Below are 13,140 nucleotides of genomic sequence, written 5' to 3'. Positions count from 1 at the left end.
ACAAATTTATTTGAGCATAAGCCTGTATGAGCTACAGCTCACTTCATCGGATGCATTCAGTTACCCATTTAACTCAATTCTACTGTCACCCAAGTGGACTAACTGGGGAAAGAAACAAGGATTCCACTACCTCTGTGAAAAGGAAATGTGAAGTTGCCTTATGTAAACTAGCCACTTCGGGTATTCTGCAACAACTTGTAAACACATTTCTATGAAGCACATTTAATCAGTTTATAACATTGACGGCGGGCTCCAAAACAATAAGAGACTTTCACTCTTCAGATCTAATTTAAGTATCACACATAATGTACACCAAAGAAAAGGGAAGACGCCTCCAAACTCACACTCAGGTTACTACTATATATCACCACAAAATAAAGATTCTGATCCCACTGACTGGAAGAAAAAACTCATTTAATTTCATACAATCAGGAATCATTCAGCAGACCAGCAACTGTTTGAGGTGAATCCTTTTGTTAATCACTCTTTTTTCAAGCCATTAGTAAAATAAAAGATTCTGTTTCCACAGATCTTCCATTAACAATCATGTCAGTTCCTTAATCAGGTAAAGGCTACAGGGCTACAGTTCCAGCTTTTAAGAAATTATAGTTAAAAATACAGCCCCATCAATTAAAAGTAACGAGTTTGCATCAGACTTCAGATTACCATAACTTAATCAGATAAGTAAAAAGCTTGAAATCCATTTTACATCGGTGTAATATGAAGGTATAGGAAACCAGCTCCTTTGGACTTTGCATCTGTAATCCAATGATACTTTGCCTGGCAGAGTGGCTCTTGTTTTTAAACTAAACAGAGCAAATTGACAGGAGACTTTCCAGCATCTATGGACAGCAATGCCACACTCAAAACTTTGGTTTCCAAAAACATACAAATTAAGTATGTTGCAGGCAAGAGAGGTAGGGGAATAAATATTTTTCTTATCAGCAGATCCATTTGAGTCTTGTTAAACAATATTAGGAGATAAATTTCAGTACAGGTTTGTGAATATTCTTCTGTCTGAGCCTGATTTTTTTAGAAAATAGTACTGTACCGGAAATTATATAATTAATTAAGAACCTTATGACACTTCACATTTTAGTGCCCAACCCAACGAAGCTTGGTAAAATTTAACTTAGGTCACGTAGGGGCAATTTTGCCAGCCTATCCAGTAAGAAGTCTCCACTTACAGGGCTCTAAAGTGTCTGTTAAACAGAACTACAATTCAGACTCTGAAGAGCATAAATACATACCTTACACACACACATTCTGAATAATAGTAGGCATGGCATTGGATGTATGAATGACAATGGTCAAAGAGTTCTCGAGCTCTGTGCCAGTCAAGGCCTATCACTGACTAACACCTTCTTTGCTGGTAACATCAGAAGAACATCATTGTGGGGACACCCAAGGTTCAAGCACTGGTATCAGCTGAACCTGGTATTGATAAGACATACATATTTGAAATATCTTGCATACATGATCCTTCCAAAGTGTAGTGCCCATCTTTAAAAAAGGGAAGGAGGAGGATCCAGGGAACTACAGGCCAGTCAGCCTCACCTCAGTCCCTGGAAAAATCATGGAGCAGGTCCTCAAGGAATCAATTCTGAAGCACTCAGAGGAGAAGAAAGTGATCAGGAACAGTCAGCATGGATTCACCAAGGGAAAGTCATGCCTGACTAATCTAATTGCCTTCTATGACGAGATAACTGGCTCTGTGGATGAGGAGGAAAGCACTGGATTAGTTATTGCTTGACTTTAGCAAAACTTTTGACACAGTGTCCCACAGTATTCTTGCCAGCAAGTTAAAGAAGTATGGGCTGGATGAATGGACTATAAGGTGGATAGAAAGCTGGCTAGATTGTCGGGCTCAACGGGTAGTGATCAATGGCTCTATTCCTAGTTGGCAGCCGGTATCAAGTGGAGTGCCCCAAGGGTCGGTCCTGGAGCCGGTTTTGTTCAATATGTTCATTAATGATCTGGAGGATGGTGTGGACTGCACTCTCAGCAAGTTTACAGATGACACTAAACTGGGAGGAGTGGTAGATATGCTGGAGGGCAGGGACAGGATACAGAGGGACCTAGACAAATTAGAGGATTGGGCCAAAAGAAATCTGATGAGGTTCAACAAGGAAAAGTGCAGAGTCCTGCACTTAGGATGGAAGAATCCCATGCATTGCTACAGACTAGGGATTCAATGGCTCAGCAGCAGTTCTGCAGAAAAGGACCTAGGAGTTACGGTGGACGAGAAGCTGGATATAAGTCAACAGTGTGCCCTTGTTGCCAAGAAGGCTAACGGCATTTTGGGCTGTATAAGTAGGAGCACTGCCACCAGATCAAGGGACATAATCGTTCCCCTCTATTCGACATTGGTGAGGCCTCATCTGGAGTACTGTGTCCAGTTTTGGGCCCCACACTACAAGAAGGAAGTGGAAAAACTGGAAAGCGTCCAGCGGACGGCAACAAAAATGATTAGGGGACTGGAACACATGAATTATGAGGAGAGGCTGAGGGAACTGGGATTGTTTAGTCTGCAGAAGAGAAGAATGAGGGGGGATTTGATAGCTGCTTTCAACTACCTGAAAGGGGGTTCCAAAGAGGATGGAGCTCGGCTGTTCTCCACGGTGGCAGATGACAGAACAAGGAGTAATGGTCTCAAGTTGCAGTGGGGGAGGTTTAGGTTGGATATTAGGAAAAACTTTTTCACTAGGAGGGTGGTGAAACACTGGAATGCGTTACCTAGGGAGGTGGTGGAATCTCCTTCCTTCCAGATTTTTAAGGTCAGGCTTGATAAAGCCCTGGCTGGGATGATTTAGTTGGGGATTGGTCCTGCTTTGAGCAGGGGGTTGGATTAAATGACCTCCTGAGGTCCCTTCCAACCCTGATATTCTATGATTCTATGAAAACGTAGACTGTGACACAGACCACTCATTTGCTAAAAAGTGAAATTTCAAGCTAAGAAGATTCACCATAATAAAACTGCACACAACCTTGTATTCACTTGAGCCAAATCAATGATCCTGTCAAGAAACCGCTTTTTAATGAAGTACCAACAAAGACAGCTGGAACGAATGAAACTGCTTCAGATGCATGGGAAGTCCTGGAGACAAGTTCATACAATGCAGCAATCAAGAGTTTTGGAAAGAGTACTAAGAAAAATGTCGACTGGTTTGTAGACCATTCTGAGATACTGCTGCCACTCATTGAGAGGAAAAGATCTGCCCTGATCACCTACAAGTCTACTCCTACTACTGATTCACTCAGCAACCTAAGAGAAGCTTGTAAGGCAGTTCAAATAGCTTCCAGGAGGTGTGCTCAAGAATTTTGGCTGTGACAGTATCCAAAGGTGGCTGATGCAAGTGACTGTAGATGGTTGTATGAGGGCATCAGAAAGGCCATTTTGCTGATAAAGTACAAGACAGCTCCACTGAAAGATCTGGATGGCAATATCGCAACTGATAAAAGGAAGCAACTTGCGAGGTAGATTGAGCACTATGGAATGATATACTCAAGGGAGTCTGTATTAGACTGTGTGTTAGATGAATTGCCTGGGTTTGAAGTTATAACTCCACTGGATGCCAAAGCTACACTAGAGGAACTTGAACAAAGCATCAAAAAGATTCAAACAACAAAGTTTCAGGATCTGACTGTTCACCTGCTGAAAACTACAAATGTGCAAACAAAGACTTGCTGCAAAGATTGCACGAGGTATTGCTACTCCGTTGGGGAACGGTTTCTTCCTTCCAAGTTTTTAAGAATGGTCATTTTATCCAACTCTATACAAACAAAGGATACAGAAGTGACTGTAATAACCAAGTATGCTGCTGCTTTCCTTTCTTTCTTGTGTCAGGATCCTGAACTCAACCATCTCATGGTCACTGCCTCCCAGGTTCCCATCCACTTTTGCTTCCCCTACTAATTCTTCCTGGTCTGTGAGTAGCAGGTCAAGAAGAGCTCTGCCCGTAGTTGGTTCCTCCAGCACTTGCACTAGGAAATTTTCCCCTACACTTTCCAAAAACTTCCTGGATTGTCTGTGCACCGCTGTATTGCTCTCCCAGCAGATATTAGGATGATTGAAGTCGCCCATGAGAACCAGGGGGTGCGATCTAGTAGCTTCTGCGAGTTGCCGGAAGAAAGCCTCGTCCACCTCATCCCCCTGGTCCGGTGGTCTATAGCAGACTCCCACCATGACATCACCCTTGTTGCTCACGCCTCTAAACTTAACCCAGAGACTCTCAGGTTTTTCTGCAGTTTCATACTTGAGCTCTGAGCAGTCATACTGCTCCCTTACATACAGTGCAACTCCTCCACCTTTTCTGGCCTCCCTGTCCTTCCTGAACAGTTTATACCCATCCATGACAGTACTCCAGTCATGCGAGTTATCCCATCAAGTCTCTGTTATTCCAATCACATCATAATTCCCTGACTTTGCCAGGACCTCCAGTTCTCCCTGCTTGTTTGAAGATGCGGAGCATAATCTTTAACCTAGATTTTTCCCCCAATTGTTTGTTCAGGCATTTGAGGTAAAAAATATATTAACAAAATAAAAAAAATGGATTTTAGTGAGTGAAGAAAATTTCCTTCTTAATTCCACAAGCGTCTCCTTGGTATTTGTGATGACATAGTCCTTTTAGCTCTGCAATTGTCCATACAATCTTCCAGGAAAGACAGGGTAGATGAGACCTGAATTACTAGTACAAAAAGAGAAGCTTAAAAATAGGTTCTCTGTCTCCAAAAAAGAAGAAGAAGAAGAAAAAAAAAACGTTTCAGGCTCTTGCCATACATTGCACATCAGCAAAAAAAGGAGGAACAGTGCCAAAGGGTTTCTTCTTTGTGGGTCAACTTTAAGGGAAGTGGAAGTATTACATCTCTCTTAAAATATAAGCAGTATTCTCGTGCTCAGGTAGGTAATGTCCAAAGGGGTGGGGGTGGAGGGGGCACAAGAACATTTTGTTTTTATCCTGACAACAAAATTCTTGGCTCAAGTTATAAATTTCTACTGATAGATGTCAGTTTACATGATGGACAACCCTGACATGCAGTTAGAATTCAAAATAAAGAACATTCTGAGAACTAGAGTTAGCAGCAGCAGCAGGATTGATTTATGACAACAGATTAAAAAAGCTAAGTATGTGTAACTTGGCGAAGTGACTACCAAAGGGGAACACAGACAAAGACAAAATGCCAATCTACAAATATTTGATGGGTGTGAACACCAAGTGGGATGAAATTAAAAATAGGAAAATTAGGCTATCAGGACAAACCTTCCTGTCACCACTATGATTAGGCTGTAGAACAGACTGACTTGCAAAGGAAGGGGAAGAAATCATATTGTTTGGGATTTTGAAAACTAAACCGAGCAAAACTATAGAAAAATGTATTGTAGAAAGAGTCTTGCATTGGCAAGGGGATGGACTGGATGATCTAACAGAGTCACAGAACTCCGATGGAAGAGACCTATGAATTATTGCTATGTGTAATCAAATATTCATTGCCATATTAATGGAAAAGACAGAATGAAACTTCAAGTTACATATTTATCTAGAGGCCTCCTCCAATAACTTTACTGATTTGCATGGTACCCTTGCTAGTTTGCAATATTCATTAAATAAATCTCCACTCACTGGGTAAAGATATTCTCAATAATTAATCTCTTCAAGCTGTAACACAATCTGGTGGTTCTGATGTTATAATTGACTCCTCAGATGAATCTAGGATATCTGAAGACTTCTAGTGAGGAAATATTGTAGCAAGCAAAAGGTTTTAATCAAGTCCTTCCTGTCACTTGGGCAATGAATTTCATTGATTAGTTAATGAATTGTCAGTGTTCATCACTATCAGGCCTGATCTACACTACAGAGTTGAAGTGAGCTGTAGCTCACGAAAGCTCATGCTCAAATAAATTGGTTAGTCTCTAAGGTGCCACAAGTACTCCTTTTCTTTTTGCGAATACAGACTAACACGGCTGTTCCTCTGAAACTACAGAGTTAGGTTGAGGTAAGGCAGTTTAGGTAGAGGTAATTATATCAGTGTCTACATTACAGCCTTGCTCCAGCCGATGTAAGTGTCTTACTACAGCGGCATAATTCCACCTCCATGAGAGGCGTAGGACTTATATTGGTGTATTTAGGGCAATGCATTAACTTACATTAGCTGTTTGCTGTCATTCTTGTCAATTTCACAGCTCCTCCTGGAGCTGTGAAATTGACAAGAAAAGCTGGTAGGTTTCCTGCTGTGAACCTTCTGCTGGGCTCACAGCTAGTGCGGTCACCCAGAGGCAGATGGGGGGGCTCCAGCTCTGAGCCCAGCTACTGTCCAGGCTCTCAGCTCCCCATTGGGAGCCCAGCTGCCCTCACCCCCAAGCTCTCCCAAGCCCCCACCCCGGAGCCGGGCAGCAGAAACAGAGCAGTAGGCATCAGGGCAGCACACAGCCAAGTGATGCAGGCCTGCTGGGGCTAGACAGGCTGCCTCACTTGGTCGGGACAATTAAGGACTCAGAAGTAGGAGGAAGATGAGAGCCCATACTAGGGCAAAGAGAGGATGAAATGTGAGAGTAAAGAGGGGGAGCTAGAGTAACAGATGATCAGAGAGAGGTCCCTGAAACACCAGAGGCTCTGTTTATCCATAATCCAACCCTGATAAGGTCAAGCATTGTTCCAGTTAGTTTTATGTGGACAGAAAAGCATCCATCATCCTTAATCTTCTCAGTACCATGAGTTTATTTTCTCTCTTACACAGTGCTGCTTTAGGTGCTGGCATCTAGGAATCTCTCCTTTCAAACCTCAGAAATCCCTCTCTCTGAACAACATGTTATTATTTAAAACTTCTGTTACTCAGACTTAATGAGACTGAATCAGATTTCAAAATGGACAAGGCACAGGATCAAGAAATTAAAGCTTTCCACTGCTGGTCTGCATTTTCTCCTACCCCACCTCACAGGTGTGTTCACTTACTCCTGTTCTGCCCCCGGCACTGTTGCTAGGGGGAAGAGAGCAGCTTTCCCCATTCCCAGGGTGACCTGCATAGTCTCCTCTCTGCTACCAGGGGCCAACTGTGTCCATTATCCACTCTCCCATGGCACAAGTGCCAAGGTTGCGGTAGGTGGGGAGAGCTGAGAAGAGAAACCCTTCTCTGCCTGTTGCAGGGCAAAGGGGAACAAAGAATATGAGGGATCTTCATGGTCTTCTCCTCATCACCTGGTACCTCTCTCTCAGAGTCTGTCTACACAGCATTTTGGAGTGAGCCTCCAATCCGGGGTCAACAGACCTGGCGATAGCAGGACTCGTGCTTGTACTCTAAAAAACAGCTGTATAGACAGCACTTAAGTTGCGGCTCGGGATGGAGTTTGGGCTTTGAGGCTTAGGGAGCTGTCTACACTGCTATTATCAGAACACAAGTGCAAGCCCCACTAGCCCCAAATCTATCAACCCAGACTAGGAGGCTCGCTCCAAAATGCGTAGTAGACATCCTCAAAGGCCCAGAACATAGTGGAAGGGAAAGGATGCATCTCCCAGTTCCCAAATAAACTACACTTGCTCCCCACTCTTTTGCCCATTTCACCATGGCTCAGGATGTATGGGGACCAAGAGCAGTGCCCCCTATGTTGTGCTTCTTCCACTACAGCTCTGTGTCTGTGTGGGGGATGATCTGAAAGAGCAGATAAACCCTACTCCACAAGTGACCTTCACAGCCCATACCCCCCATGATGTACGGGGAGAATAGAAATCAAGTGATTTCCCCAGTCTCCAAGGGATCTGCACTGCCTCTCCAACCTGTGCCATTCCCACCATAATTCAGGGGGTGGGAGACCCTGGGGGAGAAGACATGAGTCTCAAGTCTCCTTCCTGAGTCTGTTCTGTCCAGGATGTGTGTGTGTGGGAGTGACCCCAAGTACACAAATGAGCCTGACAGCCTCCCTCCCACACATTCCCACCCAGGTGCGGTCTGAGGGGAGCAAGGGGAACCTGGTGCCTGCTGCTTCCCAGGAGCTCTCCAGAGTAGGTGTTCGCCATCTGAGTAGGGAGTGATGGGGACAAGGTGGAGGCAGATGCCCTGGAGAGCCTCTGAGAATGGACAGGCATGTGCCCACCCCGGGCAGGGACTGAGGGGAGCAGGGGCTGAGGAGTGTGCAAGGGCCTGCTCCTACACGGGGGCTCTCTGGGGCTGGTACCCTACCTGGGTCTGAGGTGGGCAGGGCCTGAGGGAGGCAGGCGCCCAGCCCCGGGCGGGGCCTGAGGAGCACAAGGGGGGAAGGGGCAGGTGCCCGGCCGCCGCCCCCCAGGCAGACCCTGAAGGAGACAGGTGGGGGGGCAGGTGCCCAACCATGGGCGGGGCCTAAGGGGGACAGGTCGGGGGGGGGAGGGAGGCAGGTGCCCGGGCGGGGCCTGAGGGGGACAGGTCGAGGGGGGGGGAGGGAGGCAGGTGCCCGGCCGGCGCCTGAGGGGGACAGGTCGAGGGGGGGGGAGGGAGGCAGGTGCCCGGCCGGCGCCTGAGGGGGACAGGTCGAGGGGGGGGGGAGGGAGGGAGGCAGGTGCCCGGGCGGGGCCTGAGGGGGACAGGTGGGGGGGGAGGGAAGGAGGCAGGTGCCCGGGCGGGGCCTGAGGGGGACAGGTGGGGGGGGAGGGAAGGAGGCAGGTGCCCGGGCGGGGCCTGAGGGGGACAGGTGGGGGGGGGAAGGAGGCAGGTGCCCGGGCGGGGCCTGAGGGGGACAGGTGGGGGGGGGAAGGAGGCAGGTGCCCGGGCGGGGCCTGAGGGGGACAGGTGGGGGGGGGAGGGAGGCAGGTGCCCGGGCGGGGCCTGAGGGGGACAGGTGGGGGGGGAGGGAAGGAGGCAGGTGCCCGGGCGGGGCCTGAGGGGGACAGGTGGGGGGGGAGGGAAGGAGGCAGGTGCCCGGGCGGGGCCTGAGGGGGACAGGTGGGGGGGGAGGGAAGGAGGCAGGTGCCCGGGCGGGGCCTGAGGGGGACAGGTGGGGGGGGGAAGGAGGCAGGTGCCCGGGCGGGGCCTGAGGGGGACAGGTGGGGGGGGGGGAGGGAGGCAGGTGCCCGGGCGGGGCCTGAGGGGGACAGGTGGGGGGGGGAGGGAGGCAGATGCCCGGGCGGGGCCTGAGGGGGACAGGTCGGGGGGGGGGAGGGAGGCAGGTGCCCGGCCGGCGCCTGAGGGGGACAGGTCAGGGGGGGGGGAGGGAGGCAGGTGCCCGGGCGGGGCCTGAGGGGGACAGGTGGGGGGGGAGGGAGGCAGGTGCCTGGCCGGCGCCTGAGGGGGACAGGTGGGGGGGGGAGGAGGGAGGCAGGTGCCCGGCCGGCGCCTGAGGGGGACAGGTCGGGGGGGGGGGGGGAGGAGGGAGGCAGGTGCCCGGGTGGGGCCTGAGGGGGACAGGTCCGGGGGTGGGGGAGGGAGGCAGGTGCCTGGGCGGGGCCTGAGGGGGACAGGTCCGGGGGGCGGGGGAGGGAGGCAGGTGCCCGGGCGGGGCCTGAGGGGGACAGGTCCTGGGGGGGGGAGGGAGGCAGGTGCCCGGGTGGGGCCTGAGGGGGACAGGTCCTGGGGGGGGGAGGGAGGCAGGTGCCCGGGCGGGGCCTGAGGGGGACAGGTCCGGGGGGAGGGAGGGAGGTGCCCGGGCGGGGCCTGAGGGGGACAGGTGGGGGGGGAGGGAGGCAGGTGCCCGGGCGGCGCCTGAGGGGGACAGGTGGGGGGGGAGGGAGGCAGGTGCCCGGGCGGGGCCTGAGGGGGACAGGTCCGGGGGGGGGGACGGGACAGGTGCCCAGGCGGGGCCTGAGGGGGACAGGTCCAGGGGAGGCAGGTGCCCGGGCGGGGCCTGAGGGGGACAGGTCCAGGGGAGGCAGGTGCCCGGGTGGGGCCTGAGGGGGACAGGTCCGGGGGGGGGGGAGGGAGGCAGGTGCCCGGGCGGGGCCTGAGGGGGACAGGTCCGGGGGGGGGGGGAGGGAGGCAGGTGCCCGGGCAGGGCCTGAGGGGGACAGGTCCGGGGGGGGGGGAGGGAGGCAGGTGCCCGGGCGGGGCCTGAGGGGGACAGGTCCGGGGGGGGGGGGGGGAGGGAGGCAGGTGCCCGGCCGGCGCCTGAGGGGGACAGGTCGGGGGGGGGGGGGGGGGAGAGGGAGGCAGGTGCCCGGGCGGGGCCTGAGGGGGACAGGTCCGGGGGGGGGGAGGGAGGCAGGTGCCCGGCCGGCGCCTGAGGGGGACAGGTCCGGGGGGGGGGGGGGGAGAGGGAGGCAGGTGCCCGGGCGGGGCCTGAGGGGGACAGGGGCGGCAGGTGTCCGCCCCCCCCCCCGGGCGGGGCCTGCGGGAGTCAGGGGGAGGGGCAGGGCCCGCACTCACGCTGCCAGTAGACCGGGTAGCACTCGGCGCTGCTCACATCCACCTCGTAGAGACCGCCGCGCACGCAGACCGGCGGGCCGGGGCCGGGGCCGGGGCCGGCGGCGGCCCCCAGGGCGCGGTAGGCCAGCTCGAGGCGCAGCGAGTCGTAGCCGATGAAGGGCTTCCAGCTCTTCCTGTCCTCGCGGTAGAGCCAGCGCACCTCCTCGGGACCCAGCTCCCGCACCACCTCGTAGCGGGCCCGCCCGCCGCCCGCCGAGCGCGGCCGCTTCCGCTCGGGCAGCGCGCTGGCCGCCAGGGAGAAGCCGCTGCCGCCGCTCTCGCTGCTGGCCAGCCCGGCGCCCTCGCTGCCCTCGCCGCCCGTGGAGTAGCGCAGCGACGTGCCGGACTCGGCCGAGTCGAAGTCGTAGCCGCCGCCGCCGCCGGCCTCGTCGCTCAGGCTGGGCTCGCGGCGGCGGGCGGCGGCGGGCTCGCCCTCGGAGGAGGAGGACGAGAGCGCCGGGCGCAGCGGCGGGAGGTGCTCCGAGCCCCGCGCCCCGTCCTCGCCCCCGGAGCCCCGGGACGAGTGCTCGTAGCAGCAGCCGTAGCCGGCGTCGCTGCCCAGCTGCCAGGGGCCGTGCGGCGGGCCGGGCTCGGGGGACTCCATGCCGCGCACGGGGCCGCTGCCTCCGCCCGCGCCCCCCCGGCCCCCGCTCACACCCGGCCCCGGCTGCCGCAGCCGGCTCCAGCCCAGCGGGGCGGCGCGGCGGCAGCGTCACGCACGCGGGGGTGGCGCAGCCCTGCCCTCTGCCGGGGGGGGGGGCGGAGGGACCGACGATGTGACCCCCCCCCCAGAGCCTAGTGACTGACTGGTGGGAGAGAGACCGGCCACGTGACCCCCCAGTCCCTCCTGACTAGCGGAGGGGAGAGTGACCGTGTGACCCCCCCATTCCTTGCTGACTAACGGGGGGGAACGGCCATGTGACACCCCCCCGTCCCTACTGACTAACGGGGGGGGGGGGAACGGCCATGTGACTCTTCCCCCAGTCCCTCCTAACGGGCGGGAGAGCGACCGGCCATGTGACCCGCCCACTGACTGACGGGGGCGGGGGACCGGCCACGTGACACCCCCTCAGTCCCTCCTGACTAACGGGGGGGTGGGAACCACCCATGTGACCCCCGTCCCTCCTGACTAACGGGGTGGGGAACCGGCCACCATGTGACCCCCCCAAGCACCTACTGCCTGGAAGGGGAGACAGGCCATGTGACCCCCCCCAGTCCCTACTGACTGATAGGGGGAGGGAACCAGCCATGTGACCCCCCCCAGTCCCTACTGACTGATAGGGGGAGGGAACCAGCCATGTGACCCCCCCCCAGTCCCTACTGACTGGTAAGGGGAGGGAACCAGCCATGTGACCCCCCCCCCAGTCCCTACTGACTGATAAGGGGAGGGAACCAGCCATGTGACCCCCCCCCCAGTCCCTACTGACTGGTAAGGGGAGGGAACCAGCCATGTGACCCCCCCCCAGTCCCTACTGACTGATAGGGGGAGGGAACCAGCCATGTGACCCCCCCCCAGTCCCTACTGACTGGTAAGGGGAGGGAACCAGCCATGTGACCCCCCCCCCAGTCCCTACTGACTGATAGGGGGAGGGAACCAGCCATGTGACCCCCCCCCAGTCCCTACTGACTGATAGGGGGAGGGAACCAGCCATGTGACCCCCCCCAGTCCCTACTGACTAAAGAGATGGGGAACTGGCCACCATGTGACATCCCCCCCAAGCACCTACTGCCTAATAGGAGGGAGAGGGGACCGGCCCTGTGACCCTCCCAGCTGCTTACTGCCTAACGGGCGGTGGCGGGTGAACGGCCCTGTAGGCCCTGTAGTACCTAACGGGAGGGGACAGGCCATGTGAGCCCCACAGCCAGCTACTGCCTAATGCGGGTGGGGGGAGACCAGCCCTGTCCACCTACTGCCTAACAGAGGGGGCACCAGTCATGTATGTGTCCCACACACCCATGCCTCCATCCACCTTATTCCTAATTGTGGTGCGGGGGTGGGGAGGAAGTACTGGCCATAAACCCTATTGCCTAACAGGGGAACCAGGTACCAGCCATGTGTGTGACTGTCCTGCCTAACCTGGGACAGGGATTACCAGCGATGGGTATGACCCCCTCCCATCCACCCTGCTGCCTCTTTGGGTAGTGAATATCAGGCATGTGTGCAACCTCCCCCATCTTACTGCCTAGTGGGGTGGGGTGGGAGGTGCAGCGAGTACCAGCCATGTGTATGACTTCCCCCATAATACAGGGGAACAGGTAACAGCCATTTGTCTGACACCCCCAATCTTGCTGTTTAATTGGAAGTGGTGGGCATGGTACCAGCTTGGCTGGGTACACGTCTATCAGGGGAGGTGCGCTTTCACTTGGCACAGTGTGAATCAAAGAGAATCCAGTAACCATAAGCTTGGCAGAATTCAATTTTTATTTATTTTTGCAATTTTGATGGATAGTATCACTTGTCTATTATTAAGCATTTTAATATATTTTTTAATTTATTTAATTGTTCACAGTTGCAGGACATAATGGGCAGATCAGGCAATTATTTAATGACAATAAACTTTGGGATTTAAAAAGTTAGTTTTATATCCATTAAAACACAAATTGTTAATATGTATGTCAAAATATACAGAGTAAATATCCTTTAATTAAACTCTAATAAGTTCTCAAGCAGCATATTTCTTACCTTACCGATCTGTAAATTTTCATTTCTCAATGAAAATATTTTTTTTGTTTGTGTGTTTGGTGAAATTGATATTTCCCAACATTTGCTGATAA

The 13,140-nt window shown here is 54.0% G+C and overlaps 1 protein-coding gene across 2 annotated transcripts in view; it reads right to left on the bottom strand.

Moving 5' to 3' along the window:
• Nucleotides 1-11,041, bottom strand: part of DDHD1 (DDHD domain containing 1) — a 117,977-nt gene extending 106,936 nt beyond the window's left edge. The window contains exon 1 of one of the 2 annotated variants that reach the window (XM_048853328.2): nucleotides 10,327-11,041. In XM_048853328.2, the coding sequence (XP_048709285.2) occupies nucleotides 10,327-10,969 (643 nt within the window). In that variant the 5' untranslated portion in view covers nucleotides 10,970-11,041. The remainder of the gene's footprint in view (nucleotides 1-10,326) is intronic. The other variant, XM_048853329.2, reaches the window with a different exon arrangement.
• Nucleotides 11,042-13,140: the final 2,099 nt, after the last annotated feature.

Source organism: Caretta caretta, chromosome 6, assembly GCF_965140235.1.
Source record: "Caretta caretta isolate rCarCar2 chromosome 6, rCarCar1.hap1, whole genome shotgun sequence".
Taxonomy (NCBI): Eukaryota; Metazoa; Chordata; order Testudines; family Cheloniidae; genus Caretta; species Caretta caretta.
The sequence above is the reverse complement of the archived record's forward strand: the minus strand, read 5'-3'. Positions and strand labels throughout refer to the sequence as shown.